Source organism: Halichoerus grypus, chromosome 2 (genome assembly GCF_964656455.1).
Source record: "Halichoerus grypus chromosome 2, mHalGry1.hap1.1, whole genome shotgun sequence".
NCBI classification, from domain to species: Eukaryota; Metazoa; Chordata; class Mammalia; order Carnivora; family Phocidae; genus Halichoerus; species Halichoerus grypus.
In genome coordinates, this window is record NC_135713.1 from 150,332,219 (window position 1) to 150,352,570 (window position 20,352).

General features: G+C 52.1%; 1 protein-coding gene across 6 annotated transcripts in view; it reads left to right on the plus strand.

Moving 5' to 3' along the window:
* KIAA0753 (KIAA0753 ortholog) overlaps positions 1 to 20,352 on the plus strand; it is a 46,802-nt gene that overhangs the window by 3,793 nt on the left and 22,657 nt on the right. For 4 of the 6 annotated variants that reach the window (XM_078067751.1, XM_078067753.1, XM_078067754.1 and 1 more), the window contains exons 1-7: positions 29 to 604; positions 1,183 to 1,345; positions 6,581 to 7,187; positions 9,773 to 9,879; positions 10,914 to 10,976; positions 11,370 to 11,585; positions 13,223 to 13,433. In XM_078067751.1, coding sequence (XP_077923877.1) covers positions 1,253 to 1,345; positions 6,581 to 7,187; positions 9,773 to 9,879; positions 10,914 to 10,976; positions 11,370 to 11,585; positions 13,223 to 13,433 — 1,297 coding nt within the window. In that variant the 5' untranslated portion in view covers positions 29 to 604; positions 1,183 to 1,252. Of the gene's footprint in view, positions 1 to 28; positions 605 to 1,182; positions 1,346 to 6,580; positions 7,188 to 9,772; positions 9,880 to 10,913; positions 10,977 to 11,369; positions 11,586 to 13,222; positions 13,434 to 20,352 lie in introns of those variants that run through there. The other 2 variants (XM_078067752.1, XM_078067755.1) reach the window with 2 other exon arrangements.

The following is a 20,352-nucleotide window of genomic DNA, read 5'->3' on the forward strand; positions in this document are numbered from 1 at the left end:
TGTGGGGGTGGGTGTCCCTGGACTGTGTGTGTTTGTGTATGTGTGTGCAGGTGTGTGTGTGTGTGGTGTCACTCGAGGGGTCACCTAGTGTTTCCTAGTGGAGAGTGGGAAAGTGCCGGCCTCGACAGACTCGTGCATGCGCGGCCCCACTCTGCGGGCCGCCTGACCCTGCGGCTGCAGCCCCTGGACTGTGGGGGCTCTCAGGCAGCAGCGGGGCCGCCTCGCTCACCTGCCCTCGCGTCTCGACAGCCCTGGGAGTAGGGGATCTTGAACAGCTGCCCTGATGTTCCTGCTGATGCGTCTGTCTTGAAGCAAATCCTGTCTGCAAACCTGGGGTTTATGCAAAAGCTGAAATTAGGGATTTTTTCTTAAGACCTGGATTTCCCCATTGATTTACTGTAGGATCCTTTCACAGAACAAATACCCCAGTACATTGAAAACTAGTCAGTTTATGGAAAATCAGCTTAATTCAACAAGTGTTGAGTTAAAGTGTCTGCCATGCTCCAAGCACAGTGTGTGGGAAATATCAGAGAAGAGCAAGACAGGTCCTTACCCTCCAGGAGCCTTGTCTAGCCGGGAAGATGAGATTTACCCCGTGACATAGGTAAATAACAACGTGAGGCGAGATCGTGACGAGCTCGTGCTGAGTGCAGGGGTAACAAAGTGTCAGGGGAGGGGGTAGCCCACATCAGCTCCCAGAACACCTTCCTGTCTTAGCCCACTGTGGGCGGGGGGCCTCCAGCGGCAGATCTGCCCTAAGTCTGGGCATTCTGATCCTCCCGCAGGCTTCCTTAGAGTCCTGCAGAGTTCTGACCTGAGCTACCCGGGAGAGTAGAGCAGGCTGCTTTCTAACTAGGGGTTGGGGTTTGTGAACGTGGATGTCCGTAAAGCTACCCTGCTGGACGGTTGCTCGCCTACTCCTGTCTTCCTGGTGGCCCTTGAGATCTGAGATTTGGAATGGCTCAGCAGCTAGTCCTTAGAATAGTGCGCCCCGTATTCTCTCAGAAAGTAGGGTTTCAAAAGGGAAGATGCTTTTGTACCTGTCCCGAAGCCCTCGCTGTTACACGTGAGGCTGCTGTGGACTTCTCTAGAATGTTGTTGCATGAGCATGGTGCTGTGTTTAACTTCTTCTTCCCCTGTGTTTGAATGCTGTTGGTCTGAAGTGGCTTTCTCTCGTTTTAGGCAATGACTGTGGGAGAGCAGTGCCGGCCGGTGGCTGGGCTCTCCGCAGCGTCCCGCGCGCTCTGACGGGATGGGCCCGGGCAGGCCAGCCTCCGCCTGCGCTCATCTAGCACCTTGCGTCCAGCTACACGGGAGGAGTGACCCCAGGACACTTCAGGCCCAGGTAGTTCTCTTCCTTTTCTCTTTTTAGATTTTTATCAGGAAACATTTTGAACAGAAGTTGGAGGAAAAGGACAGTAAACACCCTTTAAACCACCTTCGAGATTCAACGGTTGTTAGCGGTTTGTCCTGTTTTTCTCTCGGATGTTTGCAGAACCACTTCAAAGGCAGCTGCAGATGTCATGACGCTTCCCTTCTAGATGTTTTAGAGTGCTCAGTATTTTAGAATAGTCCTAAAAGTAAACTCTCTACTTAACCATTATCACACCTAACAAAATGGACGAAAAATCATTCCCTAATACTATGTAATAACCAGTTTTCCCTCAGCTTCATCCAGTTGTCCCCAAAATGTGTTTCCCCCCAACACTGAACGTATGAAAATCTTCACGCAACAACATTGGGTTCTACAGCGAACACCCAAATTGCATTACGATTTCGTGGTATTTGTTTCATTGCCTGTCTGACCTTCAGTCCACCCTCCAGAGTCCATCCATCAGCCCACCTTACTCTGATACGTAAGGAAGTCAGGTGCAGACACGGGCACCCTGCTGCCTCAGCGTGCGCGTCACACGCTAGAATTCATTCTTGGAGCTCGTTCTTAGAATTTCAATTTTTTCTTCTGATGCAAATTTTACATCTGAAATGAATACATCAAAACGTATGCATGTTGTCACATTTGCTGAGTTTCGACAAATGTGTACATAGGTGTCGCACATACCTCTATCAGGATGGAGGTCTTTTCTGTTGTTCCAGAGAATTCTCCTCTGCCCCTTCCTGCCCTCCCAAGGCCACCGTCATTGTCATTTTTTCCACCGTAGATGGATTCTGCCTGTTCCAGGACTTCCTGTAAATGGACTCCTATGCCACATGACCTCGTGTGTCAGGCCTCTTTGGGGGTGGTGCACAGGGGCTCCTCAGCCGGCGCGGCCGCTCTGAAACGCTAAGCAGTGTCCCCAGTAGTTTGTTCTCCAGCTGCTGCTTTGGGTTCCTGCACGTGAAGCTGCTGGGAGCTTCCTGGTATACCTCTGTTTGTAAACGTGTTTTCAGGTCTTGGGTAGATACCAGGGAGCGAAGCCGCTGGGACGGGGGATGGTGTATGTCTAGTTTTTTAACAAACCAGCAGACCTTCTTCCTGGGGCTGTGCCATCTTCTATTCATACCAACCATCAAGCACCCCCAGTTGCTCCACGTCTTCGCCAGGCTGGAGTGGTTTTTTTAATTGGGTCCCTTCTGCTGGGTGTGAAGTAATATCTCATTGTAGTTGACCAAGAAAATTTAAAAAATTTTTGACATAGTTTCAAACTGACAGAAAAGTTACAACAGTAGTACACAGAATTCCTGGGTATGCTTCTCCCAGACTCCCCAAGTGTTAATCCTCTTACTACATTTCCCCTCCCTCTCCCCTGTGTCTCTTTCTCTCTGTCCCTCTTTGCACACACGTACACTCACACGTACACGCACCCATGCACATGCATGCTCATACGTACACACGCACCGATGTGCACACGTGCACTCACATGTATACATGCCCCCATGTGCACATGCATGCTCGCACGCACCCATGTGCACACACATGCACACGTACACATGCCCCCATGTACACATTCATGCTCGCACGCACCCATGTGCACACATGTATACATGCACTCATGCACATGCACGCATGCTCGCACGCATCCATGTGTACATGCGTGCTCACATGTACACACACACCCATGTGCGCGCGTACATGTACACACGCACCCATGTGCACAAACACGTACACATGCACCCATGTGCGCACACGCAGCCTGTGCACGCACATGCACCCATGCGCTCACACACACATGCACCCATGCACACACGTGCATGCTCACGTACACCCGCACCCGTGTGCACACTCACATGCACACAAGCGCACTCACACACACTCATGCACACACACACGCACCCATGTGCACGGGCACGCTCATGTACACACGCACCCGTGTGCACACTCACATGCACACGCGCACTCACACACATACGCACCCATGTGCACGGGCACACTCATGTACACACACCCATGTGCACACTCACACGCACACACGCGCACTCACGCACACATATACCCACCCATGTGCACAGGCACACTCACGTACACACGCACCCGTGTGCACACTCACACGCACACATGCGCACTCACACACTCATGCACACACATACGCACCCATGTGCGTGGGCACACTCACGTACACACACACCTGTGTGCACATTCACATGTACACATGCGCACTCACATTCATGCACACACATACGCACCCATGTGCACGGGCACGCTCACGTACACACGCACCCCGTGTGCACACTCACATGCACACATGCGCACTGACACACACTCATGCACACACATATGCACCCATGTGCATGGGCACACTCACGTACACACGCACCCATGTGCACATTCACATGCACACATGCGCACTCACACACACTTATGCACGCACATACGCACCCATGTGCATGGGCACACTCACGTACTCACGCACCCGTGTGCACACACGCACCTGTGTGCATGCACATGTACACATGTGCACTCACAACTCTCACATGCACACCCATGAGCACACACACACCACATATGCACACGCGTTTTCTAAACTGGTGAGGTATAACTTGCAGACATGATGCCTTTTTACCGCTAAGTACTCGGTATGTATTTCCTGAAACAAGCACTTCTCTTACGTGATAACATGATCGGAATCTGGAAGTTCGCGTTCAGATAAAGCCACCGTGTCACGTACAGGCCTTGTTGGGATTTCATGAGTTACCCCAACAGTGTCCTTTGGGTGAAGGAATCCCAGGTCACTGAGCGGCGTGAGTTACCACGTTTGTCTCGTTCCTTTGATCTGAACACTTCGTGAGACTGTCTTTTTATTTCATGACATTGGCATTCTTGAAAAATACAGGCCAGTTATTTGATGACTTTGTATCAGTTTGGCTTTGTCTGAAATTTCTCAGAATGACACTCCTGTTACATCCTTGTGGGGGAAAGCTGCAGCATGATGCTGACCCCTTCTCGTGTGCCCCGTCGGGAGGCGCCCGCTGTGGACCTCGTCCTAACCTGGTGGCGGCGAGGGCGTGTCTGCCCAGCCTCCCCTGTGGACTTGCTCTCGCTTTTCTCTGCAGTTGCAAGCGTCCGTCCTCGGGACCATGTTAGCGTCCTTTCGCTTCCCAGACTGATGAACTAGTTTAGCATTCATCGATAATTTTTGTCTGAATCAGTTTTTTATTCTGATGGTTGGTAAGCGGTGACTGACTTATTTGTATCAGAGCAGTTTGGTGCGTTGGTTTCTGTTAGTATTCATCTTTAGGGCTTTCCTTTGTCTTTATAGATTTTATTCCCCATGTCCCTGCTGCATGTGAAACGTCAGCGTGGTTGCCAACCTACCTGCCCAAGACGGCGTTTGAGAGTGTCTCCTCTCACCCACCTCTCCTGTCCTTCCTGCACACACCCATTTTCTATTGAGTTTTGGTCTCTTTTCACTTCAGTTTTAACATTTCTTTAGAGAGCCCTTTGTATTTACAAATATTTTTCTTCCAATTTTTCAGTTCTTTGACTTTGTTTATGGTGTTTTTAATCCCCACAGGCCTTTTTTTTTTTTAAGATTTTATTTATTTATTTGAGAGAGCACAGGCAGGTCGAGCAGCAGGTAGACGGAGAGGGAGAAGCAAGCTCCCCACTGAGCAGGGAGCCCGATGCCGGACTTGATCCCAGGATCCTGGGATCATGACCCGAGCCAAAGGCAGACGCTTAACGACTGAGCCATCCAGGTGCCCCAGGCCTGTTGTTTTTCAAATTTGTATTTTAGGGGCGCCTGGGTGGCTCAGTCAGTTGAACATCCGACTCTTGATTTCTACTCAGGTCATGATCTCAGGGTTGTGAGATGGAGCCCCGCATTGGTCTCTGAGCTCAGCAGAGAGTCTGCTTCTCCCTTGCCCTCTGCCCCTCCTGCCTGTGCTCGCTCGCTCTCTCTAAATAAATCTTTAAAAAAATAAAATAAAATTCGTATGTTAATGTAGCAAAACATATCACTCTTTTCTTTTATTGCAAATGGATTTTGAGTCCTAGTTAGAAAGCCTTTCTCTAGCCGGGCTCAAGAGGAATTCGCCTGTATGTGTGTTTTCTAGTGCTCGTATCCACCCCCTCAGGTATTTTGGTTATTTTTACTTTTGGAGGTTAAACTTTCTCCAAATAAAACTGTACATCTCATGGGCTGTCTGCACCCTTCGGACAGCAACGCTTTGTTTTTTTCTCTCATAACTTCCAGTGAGGTTTTTAAGTTGTTTCCGAAATACTTTACTGAAGTTTTACCACAGCGGCCTCATTTTAAATGGACCCTTCATCACGTGACACACGATCACCCTTTATCATGAGGCCCGGGCGGCTGTCCCTGGGGCAAAGGGCTCGTGGTGGAGGTGTGGACTTGGGCTGTTGACCTGCCATGGAGCCCACAGTTGTAAACTTGTTCGTTCCCCTTGACTTAGTAATCCCAGAACGGGTACTCCATCCTAAAGAAATTCTTTAAAATGAGAAAAAAGCTAAATGTGTAGAGATAGTATTTGAAGCAATATTTCTATTAGTGGGAAAACTGGAACCATCTGAATGCTTAGCAAGGTTATAGCTAGTTTAGGCATGAGAAGGCCATTTGTGGGATTTTGGGGAATGCCACCGTGAAGAACAATGGAAATGTTAGTCTCTGGAAACATGCCTTTGTTCCTTCAGAGGAAAGCAGAATAAAGCTTATATCTGTTATGGTTCAAACGGACAAAACCTGAGGCGCGCGTGGGAGGTGTACGCGGACCTTGGGGAGCAGGATGCTCTCGGGGGAGGGGTCAAGGACATGGTGCAGCTGACAGGTGCACGGCTCGTCCAGCGCAGCTCCTGTGCTTGGGGCGTCCGGGAGCCGTGTCCGCAGAGCTCATGGCGGACTGCGTTGTCTCTGCCGGAACCTGACCTTTTGAGGCCATGTAGAGTGGGTAATGGGGGACATGAGGGGCTCAGGGGCTGCTCTGTGAAGGGGAGGGTGGCACCGTGGCCTGGTGACGTGGGCGGGAGCCACGGGCGTGTGATGAGGTCAGGGGTGTACGAGAGTGGCTGCTTCTGTCCGTGCGGAAGAATACCTCTTAGCGCTAACGATTGTGTGGTGGGAGTTTGGAAACTTGGCCTCAGACGGATGTGCTCTTTCTCATGTGCTCTTGCTTTTGTTTTTGTTTAAAGACCCAGCTGCAGTTTAATAGGAGCGTTCCTGCCCATTCCAGCAACTTGGCAGTCCGCTATTCTTGCCCGCATGCAATCAAAATTGAGAAGCTGAAGCACTCATACAGCGAGTCATACCACCGTCACGATCTGGGTTTGAAGGATGGTCCCAACGGGAGCGGCTCTGCTTCGTTTTCCATCATCTCAGAAGAGAGGCTCAGCTGTGCCGTGCACCTGGCCAGGAGAGACATGAAGCGCAGACAGTTGGAGGAACACGTCAAGCAGCACCGCCTCAGAAGTGAGCCCCAGCTCTCTGAGAGGTGGGGGCCCCACAAGCATAAGATCCCCGAGCACAGGGCGCAAAGGAAGGAACCGAGGAGCCAGGAAACGTGTCATTGCGCCCACCAGCCGTCCACGGTGGGAACGTCCTGCTCAGGTGCCGAGGTGTACCTGTACACAGCTGGTCCAGCACTGTCCCATCCGGCCGTGCCCCACTCGCCGCCCACGCGCGCCCCGGGGCCGGAGCCCCAGCCCAGGACCAGCGGCCACCAGAGCCTGCTAGAAGTGCAGCGGCTCCAGAGGGCATTGAACACCTGTGTCCACAAAATGGAAGCAGTCTCTGAGAAAGGTGAGAGCACCTAGACTCCCCGCGGGGGAGTGGGATAGTCCAACACGTTCGTCCAGGACCCCCGCCCCCATCCCACTCCACCCCCCGTCCCACAGTGAGCAGAGCCCACGAGGCAGGTGGGCCGTGAGTTTGGCCAGAGTCTGTCTTCCCGGGGAGCTGGCCCTGCCCTGGCCCCTCTGTCAGGCAGAGGCAGCTGGCACCGCCCCGTCCCGCGGGTCCCACGGCTCCCGAACGCAAATTATCCTGTCGTGTTTTGCCATTCGGCAAAATTTTTGTAATTTGCTCAAAAAAGAGCATCGTATGTGCATGTTTATCTTTAGATAAAGCTGGTTGTAACGGAGCAGCGTTTAGATGGGCTTGCAGCCGTGACAGGAGCTGGGGGTGTGTGTGAGGGGGGCATCCGACCACCAGGCACAAGGCAGGGTGTGCGGTCATCCCACACTGTTTCCCACGGTTGTTCAGTGCCCTCTCTGCCCCGCGTTTCCCTGCGGAGTAGGGAACGGACTCCTTGTGGCGAGTTTGGGTTGGCCTAGCGGGTCGGAGAGAGGAGATCAGCTTCCCAGCTGCGAGGAGTGGGGGGTTGAGCATCCCTGGGGACCACTGCTAGGATCCCCCCAGGGTCTGTAGGGATCCTCTGCAGACAGGTGCACGTGCCACGAGGCGCTTAAGCTGCCTTCCCGAGATAAACGTGACTGAGCAGCCGAACAGAAATACGCAAGTGAGGATGTGGCGGCACGGGAGAAACAGGACTTGTTCCTGAGCTTCCGAGCGGCCGGCTGAAGAGGGAAAGGTGATTGTTGCAGAGTTTACAAGGTCTGCGACAGAACACAGCTGTGTCAGGAAGACCTTTCTCCCGTGGTCTTCCTGACGAGTGTGTTGTGCGATATCGCGGCAGCGACAGGAGTGTTGGTGTGGGCTGCCGGGGGCGCCCCGTGGCACCCCGTGGTGGAAGCTGTGCTGTCGGGCGACGGAGCCCTGCGCCGATGATGTGGCCTGACCCGGGGGCCTTTATAGAGAGCTCCTCAGACCCTGGGGAAGGACTGGTGTGGGTGATTGCTCGTTTATTTTATTCTACTTTTTTAGGTGTGAAGAGAGCACGTGCGCACACATGACAGGGGAGAAGGGGCGGAGGGAGAGGGAATCTCAAGCAGACTCCCTGCTGAGCGCGGAGCTCGATCCTCTGACCCTGAGATCATGACCTGAGCCACAATTAGGAATCGGACACTTAACCCACCAGTCCACCCAGGCGCCCCTCGCTTATTTGTTAGTTTAAAATTTCAAGTTGTGGGCGCCTGGGTGGCTCAGTTGGTTGGGCAACTGCCTCCGGCTCAGGTCATGATCCTGGAGTCCCGGGATCGAGTCCCACATCGGGCTCCCTGCTCAGCGGGGAGTCTGCTTCTCCCTCTGACCTTCTTCCCTCTCGTGCTATCTCTCATTCTCTCTCTCTCAAATAAATAAAAAATCTTAAAAAAAAAAATAAATAAAATTTCAAGTTGTCACAAATCATACCTTTTGAATTATAGCAGATGTGTCACCACAATGGCAAATAGCTATAAAAACCTGTCCGTGCATAGTTTAAATTTCTGCGCTGGCTCGTTGTGGCCTGGGCAGTTTGCCATGGCCCCCTCTGCGGACCACCCTTCCGGGGGCCCTGACGTGCCCAGGGTGCTTCCCGGGTGCGGCTCCGTAGACCCCTTGTCTCAGAACCGCCTGCCAGGTGGTGGCTTGGAGCCCCGTCGGAGCCGGTGTCCATGACATTCACGCACGCACGCGGCGCCCACATTTCTCCATGCTGCGCAGCCCCCATGAGACAGAAGTCTGGCTGGTCGGCCCCGTGAGCAGGTGTCTGTACCCAGAACTCCGATTTCAAAGTTTTGCTTTTCTCAAAACAAAATTTTTTCATCATTTGGCTTCTTAACCAGTAAATGTTAAATATTTGAGTTTATAAAATACACTTGCACTAATAAAACACGGCTTTTTCTGACTTGTATCCTGGGATTTTGCGTAAGAACCACTGGCTCGGGAGCGGATGCTCGCACAGCCCTCAGAGTCCCCCAGACACCGTTTCTTTGAGCACGTGGTTTGAAAACGTGGGGCACCCGTGAGTACAAGGGTGTGCTCCCTGACAAAGATGTCAAGGCTTTGGACATTCGAGCAGTCTGAACGTGTTAAGAAAGGATTTCTCTTTTGGATTCGAGATAAAGTATCAAAGAAATCTTGCCAAACATAAAATAGGCCAATAAAGGGTTTCTGAAAAAAATAGCGTTACAGGTTTGGGCTCAGTAGAAAGAATCTCAAAGTAGTCAGCGGTGCTTGGCATTGGCGGAAGCTTCCGCCAGGGTCTGGTCCCGGGACTCCGAGTGGCGGGAGCTTGGTCTGAGGTCCTGTGTCTCTTCCGACTGGGTTACACACAGGCCCACTCCTTCCTCATTTCTTGGCTGGTGGAGGATTTTTTGTGGGAGCCCCATTATTTTGTTTTTAATAAAACTAGAGATCTTCAGCTTTATTATGTCTTGGAATAATTGAAGTTTTCATGCGTTTCTGTATGTATGTATAATCCACTTTTGGGGAAACACTGTTTTCAGATAGAGCGGAAGAAGCTTTGGACCCAGATGAGGAGCGGCGAGTCCAAGTCCGGAGGCAGGAGCAAGCCGTGCGCTCCGCCCGGATGCTCTATGTCCTGCAGCAGCAGGTATGGGAGTAGGGGAGCGGCCACCGGCCTTGGGGGCCCTACCGAGAGCTTCCCCTGCCCCGTCTCAGCAGCACGAGTGCAGTGTCCCACATGACTCCTGTTGCGTTTCTGAGCCTGAATTTCCTGAACGTGTGGACAAGTGGTTCTTTTCTTTTTGCTGTCTGCCTTCATGTGTATTTGTGTGATGTGAATATAGGGCCGAAGTCCTTAAAGAGTGGTTTTTGGCTTTTTGGGGTCATATATTCTTGAGAATCTGAGAATGTGAGTCCTGTCCTGGAAAACGGTGCTGGTAGAGCATGTGTTTCTGTGGACAGACTCGAGTGGACAGTGGATCGGTGACCCCAGCTGGTGCCCTGGTGTTAGAGGGACGGGGCCTCGTCACTTTCCCGCCTGCCTCCCGTCTGTGCTGGGCCAGACGCTGAGTAATGGCAGATCGTGAGGTTGTCTTGTTGAACAGTGAAGGAGGGAGGCGTGCTGAGGGTCTCGATGAGCAGGCGTTCACGTTGTTGTACGTTGCAGATAGATTGCTCTTAGATGTCTTTTAACCGTAGCGCCTTCCTCATGATTCCATCTTCGACTCTTTTCCCGTCACTTACGGCACAGGCTGGCTTTACTGCTTGAACCAAAAGCTGAATGTTTTCCTGTAAAAGGAGAAATGCCTGAGTTAGACTTTGCTCCGTGTTGTTGTGGGGTGGTGCTTCAGTCCTCGCTCCACACTGTGGCCACTGAGATTGTTCTGGAACACGCATCTGACCCTGTCAGGGCTCTCCGGACATGGTGCAGCCCACGATGCAGCGTGGCCTCCCACCTTCTCTCCCTCCTGGGAGGTTCCCGTGACCCTGGGACCAGGGGATGGGGGGGGGACACTGTGCTCCATTCGCCGTCTTGAACTTGAAGCCTGGGACTGTGTTTTGGGTCACAAGTGAAGAGCCTTGTCTCATTTCGAGTGACTTGAATTAAACAGTGATTGTATTTGGACAAGACAGATCAGTGGATGGGTCTGAAGTCTTCACTTTTTCCCCTTTACGAAACAGGTGAAAGAGATCCAGGAAGAGTTGGATAAATTGAGTCCACATAAAATCAGACCCACGAAGAAGGTATGACGCAGGCTGTCATGGTGGATACTGCTTGTTTATAAGTTGCGTTTCCAGTGTCTGGTGGGGATTGTGCGTGTGGGTTCCCTGCACTAGCAGGTGCACGGTGCTCGTAGAGATGGGTCTGGGGGGGCACGAGCACCGTAAATATCCTGCACTTGGTGTGGCCCTCCAAGGAACAGACTCTGTTGCTGCTGGTGTAAGAAACTGACAATAGGAAGGAGAAAGCTATTTGTCGGAGAAAACCTTTGAACTTCGTAATTCCCTGCTGTGAGAAAGTGTCCGAGTACAACGTTGTCTAGAAAGGAGACAGGCCGCAAATCCTCGTGAGGGTGGGACTGATGTGGAGAAGTTCTGAATTCTGAAATAACTGCTCCCCTCCCCCTTCACCGCCAGTCCTGGGTGACGTCGCGGCTGGCGGCTGCCCACCGAGGAGCCATCCGGGCCTTACAGGCGTTGGTGACGCAGCTCACGGACCGCGGGGAGCCCCCGGTTCCTGCACGCTGTAGGGGGCTGGGCAGCCTTATCCGCCGGCTGTCACTCTGCTCCGCCAAGCTGGACGCTGACCCTTCCGTCCCCGATGTGGTCATGGACATCCTGCGACAGACTGAGGTATGAATCGGACGGCAGGTTTTGTTAAAAGTGCTTTGTTTCTAAGCAGGGAGGTGATGCTTACTGTGGCCTGGTTCCGTTGGGGTTTAAGGAGAAGACAAGACAGAGCTGCCACCTGCTGAATTCGAGCTTTGCAGGGGACGGAGGACGCACTTCGTTTTTATCTCATCAGCCTTACCGTCTGGCCTAGAACGTTGTACCTCGCTTATTGGAGAACGGGTGGTTTGGGTATGGACCGTGCGTCGGCTCTTAACCAGGTCCGTCGATTGACCAGAATGTCCCATCCCCTGACCGTGCCATTGAGAGAGAACCTATTAGCACAGAAAAGGAGAGCAGTAAAGCACTCTTCGGTTAGTGCTTGGATGAGAGTGCGTGTGCTGCCTCGGTGGACTTCTGGGAAGAAGAGGTGCTTGAAGCCGTGCCAACGGCTGGGGACGTCCGGCCGTCCTCCGGCAGGTACTAGTCGGGACGGAGCCGGCAAGAACAGGAGGCCCTCATCTGTGCCGTCCCGCCCTGCTGCGGTGCTGGGAGCCGCACAGGCTTTATTACCGGCACGCTGCAGTTGAAGAAGGTCCCAGAGGTGCCACCGACGTTCCTCGCATGCTGTCCCCGTGACTTCCTTGCCGGAGTTAGCTCTGACCCCCCGACATCCGTCCACAGGCGAAAAGCGACCTTCACGTTGGTGGGACACGGGGGACGGGTGGGACACGGGGGAGGGAGACTTCTGGGCTAAGTTAAGTAGCCTGGGTGGCCCCCGTGGCCCCTCCTCCTTGAGCGTCGCCGGCACGGCGTGTGTGGTTTGCAGGTGGCACCGGTGCCGGGAGGACTCAGCCCAGGAGCGCAGCCCCTCTGACAGCGTGGCGGGTCGCGTGGTGCTGTCTACGCTTGCCCCTCGCAGACATGGTGGGCGCGTCTTCATCTCCTGGAAAGACTTCAGGGGCTTGTCTCGTCCCTTCCCAGAGTTTAAACAGGAGCCCCTTAACGTGATGCTTCTCACACACTTCTGTCAGTAGTGCGGGGAGCTCAGTCCCGTTGACGGGCCGCTCCTCCACGGCTCGCTGTCCTCGTGCCTTACTGCCCCTGGAGTAAGTCTCCCCGGCCATGCTCAGTTGTCTTCAGTTTGCACAGTCCTGCTGGCAGCTGGCGCTCACTGCCCACTGATGAGCAACAGGAGCCTCTTGTAGGAACGGGGGCACGTGGGGGGGGTGGGTGGCCACGGCCCTGGGCATGTGGCGTGGTTTATGAAAAGGTATGTTACACGTAGTTCCTTTGCCCACTGAAAATACCGTTTGAGTGTATGAGATTTTTATCGAGAATTAAGACATCTATAAAGCATGTAGGATTAGGCTCTGAAGACCGTGGTTAGTTTCTAGAATATGGTGGATTTGGATGCCTTTAAAAGTAGTCCTGTTCTTTTTCTTTGTGCTGTTGGTTTCAGTGAGCTAAACGTGTAAAAGGACACGCAGAAATCTCTTGTTAAGTAGATGTTCTCAGTTTTCCAGCTAAACGACATGCCATTGACCACTAGACGTGGACGTGTAATGACACGTTTGTCTGGGGGCCTGATTTTCGGGTTTGTGGTCAGCAGCAGACTTTTGTGAGGTAATCGAAGACAATAACGGGCTGTTTCATGGCAGGCTTTGGAATCCCTCCTGGAGAAGAAACTGTCACCAAAACAAGTGAAGAAAAGTGTCACGGAAACTCGGAGCAGGTTTCCTGTTGGTGGCCGCAGGGCCTTGGAGAGATGGCAGAGTCCTTCGCCCAAGAGCGAGAAGAGACCCCTCGTAGCAAAGGAGACATTTCCAGAGGAAGCAAGATGGCCTTCGGGGGCAAAAACGCTCCTTGCTGGTATGTGTCCTGAGGCGTTCGCCATGTGGCGTTTGGTTCTGGCCCACACAGACGCTGCATGGAGGGGAGGTCAGATTTAAAACCTGGTCCACAGCAGGTGCACTTGAACCCAGGAAGCAAGTAGCAACCAGAGGGTCCCCCGCAGAGGAGGGTCCCCCGTAGTGGAAGGAGCCCCCCTAGAGGGAGGGTTCCCCCCATAGAGGGGGGGGTCCCCCGTGGACGGAGGGTCCCATAGAGGAAGGGTCCCCCCATAAAGGAAGGGTCCCCTGTAGAGGAAGGGTCCCCCCCATAGAGGAGGGTCATCCCCCATAGAGGGAGGGTCCCCCCCGTAGAGGAGGGTCATCCCCCATAGAGGGAGGGTCCCCCCGTAGGGGAGGGTCGTCCCCCATAGAGGGGGGTGGGGAATGTCAGGTTCTCTCTTCCCACATCATTACGCTTAGGTTACCCAGAGGAGATTCCTGAAGAGCTAGAAGTGAGAACCCCGCTTTTTAAACGTTTGTTTATTTAGATTTTACTCATAGGCACACGCATATGCACAGATAGCCACGCGATGTGTGTGTATGTTTTTAGCGTAGGTAATAAATAACTCGTCCCCAGAACCAGAATTGCTGGCTTGTGCACGTTTAGACAGTCAGCCAGCTTGCCCTTGAACAGGCCCACGGTGATGTTGCGGCGAACAGTGAGCATCAGAGTGTATTTCCCACATCCTTGCCAAGTACTTGATGTCATGAAATTGTAAGAATTTTCCAGTGTCTTGTCCTGTCCTGACTCCGGGGTGGAAGGTCCTGGTGCTCCCGGGCGTGTGCCCCCTCCTCTGTGCGAGCCCTCTGCCCTCCGGGGGCCGGCGTCATGCTCTCGCATGTGTAGAGGGTCTTCTTGCACTCTGGGCCTCCCTTCTGGGTTTGCATGGATTGCAAATATTTCTCTCAGTCACATGCTTTTGACTTGGTTTAGGATCCCTTTCCTGGAACAGATATCTGCACTTTGTGGGCAGAATCATTGTTCTTACGTGTTTTACTATTTCAGGAGGCTCTTCCTCTTTGTTCTTCTTCAAATTTTGTTGATGGAGATTGCGTATCTTCAGAGGAATTTAGAAGGTGCTAGTCAGGTTCCAGGACAGAGGCCGTGGGGGGTGTGATGGGCCCCTCGAGTTCACAGGCTGGCCTGGGGGGAGAGGAATGACATCATGGTGCCCTTTCTCCCTCCCTGCAGGTGAAGGGTACGGTTTTCGGCATACGAGAATTCTTGACGTAGGGATACTAGGAACTCCTGGATTCCTTGTTAGGTTCATGTCCAGTTTTCCCATTTTATGGTTTTTACTGCTACTGTGAACGGGATCGTCTTTTTATTGTGTGTCGAAGCGGGTTCTCGCTCCTTCCAGCAGAGCCGTGGGACCGTGCCCAGACCTCTGGGCGGCAACGACGCTGCGTTTCGTTGGTTCTGAGGGGTGCGGTGGAACGTTTCTGAGATTGCGATGCGTTCTTACGTTGATGATACCTTACAATTAATTGGCAATGTTTTAAAATTTCCCATAGGTGCATAAAATAAGGATGTCTTAATGTTTTAGATTTGATGAATAATGAGATTTTGTTAGTTAATTCTTTTGTTTTTCCAAATAGATGAGATCACCTACAAATAAGTAAAGCTCTGCCTTTCTCTTTACAATTTTTATACCTTTTTTTTTTCTCTTTCTTCTTTACTGGACAGAATTTAGTTCAGGATAATATTGGGTGATAGCTGTAGTCGGGGCATCATTTCCCCCCGGATTTCGTGGGATCTGTTGATGTGCGAGCCTTGCGGTTGTGCTTTCGCGTGTCCGAGGGCCAAGTCAGAGGAAATGTTCTTCTGTTTCTTTTTCCAGTTTTGTGAAGAGGTTTTCTTTTCTTCTACTTTTTCCTTTTTTTACGTTAAACTGATAGAAATATACGTTGATAGTGTTTTAAAATAGCTTCAAGATTTTAACGTTGAATTTTTTAATGTGCCATTGGTGTCGATGTGGGCGAATCCAGTAAACTAATTTTCCTGTTTCAATTGAAATAGAATATAAAGATAGAAAAGTACACAAAATAGGAGTTTACAGCTCAGTTCATCAGAAAACGAACATCTGTAGGGCCACTACCTACGTCAGGAAATGGGACATTACGAAAGCACTAAGCAGTCCCCTCTTCCAATCTCCGTGCCTCGCCTCCTCCCCCAGATTAACTGGTACTCTGATTTTTTCTGCCGTACTTTGGTTTTCGCCGGATCTGGAACTTTACGAGCTTTATAGGACTAGAATTACACAACGGGTATTTTCTTGGGACCGGCCTCTTCGTTCATGTTTTGTGAGAGTCATGTTTGTGCGGCTCGTGGCCGCGTCCCGCTGTGTGAGTGGACCGTGGTTCTGTTGTCTTCATCATCGGGGTTTTCCCAGGTCTGGACGATTACAAAGAAAGCTGCTCTTCTCATGTGTCTCTTGGTGCGTGTGCACGTGTGTTTGTGTTGGATGCGTTCCCGGGGGTATCATGGGCAGCTCATAGCGGGTGCGTCTGTTCAGCTGTAATAGATCAAGAGTTTTTTCAAAGTAGCGTTTCCGGTTTCATGCCGACCAGCAGCACGTGACGGCCGCTGCCACACATCCCTGCCCGCACTTGTTCGTCTTCGTAAGCGTAGTCTCCCGCTAGGAGCGTAGACTATCATTCTGGTTTTTTTTTTAGAGGTTTATTCATTTATTTTAGAGAAGGAGAGAGCGGGCGGGGGGGGGCATGGTAGCAGCAGGGCAGGAGGGAATCCCAAGCCGACTCCGCGCTGAGTGCAGAGCCCGACGCAGGATTTGATCCTGGGACCCTGAGATCAGACCTGAGCTGAAGTCAAGAGTCAGACACTTAACTGACGGCACCACCCAGGAGCCCCGGCTGTCATTCTGGTTTGATCGATTCATTGATTTATAGATTTTATTTATTCATTCGAGAGCGCACAAGCAGAGGGAGAGGGAGAAGCAGTCTCCCCACTGAGCAGGGAGCCCGACGCGGGACTTGATCCCAGGATCGCGGGATCATGACCTGAGCCGAAGGCAGACGCTTCACCGACTGAGCCACCCAGGCGCCCCTCATTCTGGCTTTAATTTACATTTTCTGTTTGAGTGATGGTGTGAGTACGTTTTCATGTGTTTATACCCCATTTATATGCCTCCTTCTGGGAAGTGCCAGTTCAAGTCTCTTGCTCTCTCTCCCTCCCTCTTTCACATTTTCCTTCTCTTCCTTATTTTCTTTGTCTCCTTTTTTTTTTCAAAAATGGATTTATAGTTCTTTATAGGAGTATTCTGCATATGGACCCTAACTCAGTTAGATGGGGCCTCCGTTCGTTTCAGGTGTCCTCAGATCCTCCCAGTAGGGTGTAGACCGTGTGCGCGTGTTCGCTCTAGTGCAGCTTTCACTCGATTTATTCCGCCGTGCTCTTGTGTGTGACGTCCTTTAAAACCTTTAACTCCCAGGGCGCCTGGGTGGCTCAGTTGTTAAGCATCTGCCTTCGGCTCAGGTCATGATCCCAGGGTCCTGGGATCGAGCCCCGCATCGGGCTCCCTGCTCAGCGGGAAGCCTGCTTCTCCCTCTCCTGCTCCCCCTGCTTGTGTTCCTGCTCTCGCTGCATCTCTCTCTGTCAAATAAATAAATAAAATCTTAAAAAAAAAAAAAAAAAAAAAACCTTTAAGTCCTGACGTGTGTGCTGATATATAGACGTCTGATTTTATGCATTTTCTTGTATCAAGCAACCTTGCTATGCTTCCGTTTTCTAATACTTTGTCAGTAGATTGTGTTTTGCTGTGTACAGAATTGTATCATCCGTGGTTTATTTCCAGCCTTTGTTCCTTTATTGCTTTTTTCCCGTAGTCTTCTGGTTTCGTTTACGCAGTCTGCAGATGGCTGATGTAAAGGTCTGTTCAGGTGTCTTGTGATGCTTGAGACTCGATCTCTCATTGGGTTTCTGCTCCGTCTGCTTGAACCCGTGCTGAGATGCTGGGCCCTCCGGGCTGTGGGTCTCCTGGGGGATTTTCCATGCCGCTGCACACCTCTCTCCGACCTCGGTGCTGCTCACCCGATGGCCGTCTGTGCTGAGCTGGTGTGGCGCGCACCTAGACCAGCGCCCCTCTCCCGGGGCTCCGTCCTCCGCTGCCATTCTAGGAATTTCTCTTGTAAGTAGGCGGCTATCGGTGAGTTTTGTGTTTCATCCGGTCAGGTCTGCGGAGATGAAGGACGCACTTGAACTTCAACCTTAGTTTGTGTGTTTCATTTGCCAAGGTTTTCTCTGCCTGTGCTGTAGTTTACTATATTCGTCAGCTTAGCCTGTTTCACTGTTTCCCCCACTGGGTTGGAGGTTATGTACCGATGTTCATTTGATCTGCGTCTCAGTCTGCCACTCATTCTGCGGCACCATCTCTGATGTGGATGTCACAAAACCGAATTTGCCAGACTGCGGTTAGATATGTACTTAGCACCGTGTGGCTCTCTCCCCTTCACCGGGGGGCAGTAGAACTCAGCCCCAAGTTGGCCCGCCTTTCCCTTACAGCCCCGCAACTGGCCGGCGGCCCCATGCGGGCCCAGAGCTAGGCGCCCGCGTGACAGGCTCCAGGAGGACGTGTGTCTGCGGGAGGACAGGCTTCTCGGCAGCAACCACAGGACGCTGTGTCTGGGGGCCGGGGGGAGACGCGCACAACTTCCCAGGCCTGCACACAGACGTCTTTCCTAACCAGCTTAGGAGAGTACAGGAGCCCATAACTGATGAGTGCAAGGTGAGCCCCTGCGTCAGAGAGCGGCTGGAAAGCTGCTTGTCTAAAGCTCACCACAGAACCAATCTGGGAGAGCAGGAAGGCGCATGCCCGCAGGAAACGGGCCAGAAAGACCGCACTGGTGACCCTGGGCTGAGGACTTCATCTCTCAACCTTCATTTTTCCATCTGTGAAGTGAGGATGCTAGTCCTTATCCTACGTGACGGACTTGGGTGTAAGTAGCAAACTGGGTAATCATGAGTGCCATAAAAATGGCAGGTGTTTTTAGTTCAAGACAATCTCAAGCTACTAAGGAAAGATCGGATTGTGGTAGGCAGGTTCTAGCTGAGAAAGCAGATCTTTGGTGGCCATTAAAAATGAGTTTTGTCCATTTCTAAAATCATGAGGTGATTGGGCCATGGCGCAGTAAGCGGGCGTGCGCAGCCGGGAAAGCGTGTTCCTGCGGAGCCGTCCCAGCGTCCCTGACGGCAGAGCAGCAGGCCTGGCCCTGGCCCCGGAGTCTGAGGGCGCGGCCCTGCCGCTTGGCGGTTTGCTTCCTCATCGGCAGAGCCGTGGTGGCCGAGTCCCGCCTGCTGTGTGTGCCGCGGGGAGGCCCGATGTGAGCGCCCCGGCCGGAGCCGAGAGAGCGGGGAGCAGGTGCGAGGCGGGATAGCGGATAGCGCTGCTCGCTGTTGTCTTCGCTGCTCCAGACCGAGGGTGGTTGTCGCCTGAAGTCCCTTTTCTGTTTCTCTCCCCATCCTGTTCCCCTCCCCCCCCCCACGGTCACTCCTGTTTTTATGCTTGTGCTGCTCTGCGTCCATCCGTAGACGGTGTGTTGTTTGCTACGTTGTCTGGCGCACGTAAAGGACCTCTTACAGGACGCGTCCTCCTTCTGCCGTCGGGCTCCCCCCCCCAGGGGGTTTACATTGATGCCCGAGTTGTGATTTATGAGTCTCACTTCCGTTTGGTTTCCCTGTGTGACTAGACCGCGGTTTGTCCGCGCTGCCCGCGTTTCGCTGTCCTAAACACTGATGGTGGGAGTCCCTCGGGCCGAGTGTGGATCCTGGGTCCCTGGGCGAGGCTGCAGCCCGGGCGAGTCTCATCAGAGCCACCACGTTGTCCCGCGTCGGCGGCCGGTTCGCTCCTGCACCTGCAGCTCCTGGGTGCTCTCTGGGCGCCCTCGTCTGTCCACGCCCCTGTCATCCCCAGGGTCGCCTGGGGCTCATCACCTTGAACCCCTCCCCCAGTCTTATGGACCGGAAACCATACTTTGTTGTTTCAGTTTGGATTTTTCTGATTATTGGTGACCATCTCTTCATGTTTTTATGGACAGTTCAGATTTTACTCTCTAAATTGCCTATTTCTATCCTTTGCCTGTTTTTCTCTTGGATTATATATTTTTCTTATAGATTTGTAGATGGTTTTAATATATTCTAGGTATTAGTCCTGTGTTCATTACATGCGTTACCGATCTCTGCTTTAGACTCTGGCCTGTCTGTGGAGTTTATCGGGTCTTCCTGGGGAAAGGAAGCTGCCGTGCGCTGTAGTTAATTTAAGTGTATCAGCATTATTCTTAAGAGAGGCTTCTCCGCCCTGACTTCGTCCTTTCTCCTGTACTTTCTTCTAAAACCTTTCAAGTTTTCCTGTCACATTTCTGTCTTCATTTCATTTAAATTTAGGTGATGCTGAGTGTGAGGCGAGGCCCGTGTTTTGTTTTGTCCCCGTGGACCCCGGCCGCTGGGAGCTGTGCTGGGCACTGCGTCAGGACGGGGGTGTGGGGGGGACCTCTGGGGATCCGCCCCCTCCCGCCCCCACCTGGTGGTGCTTCTCCGGAGCTGTCGGGCTGGTTTGGGATTGTACTCACGAGTTTAGGATCAGCCTGTTTCAATCCACAGAAAGATCTGCTTGGATTTTAATTGAATTTGCATTTGAAATGCTGGACTACTTAGGGGAGAATTGACATATCTTCACTGTGTTCTTTCCATTCTTGAAAACAACTTACTCAGATCTTCTTTCATGTCCTTTAAAATACCTTTGAATATTTTCTGTGATTCTTACGCATCCTTTGTTAGATTTCTTCCTAAGTGCCTCATAGTTTTTGTTGTTGATGCAGCCAGGATATTTTTCTCTTATATTTTCTGTAGTTATTTTGATACATGGGAATGATACTGATTTTCA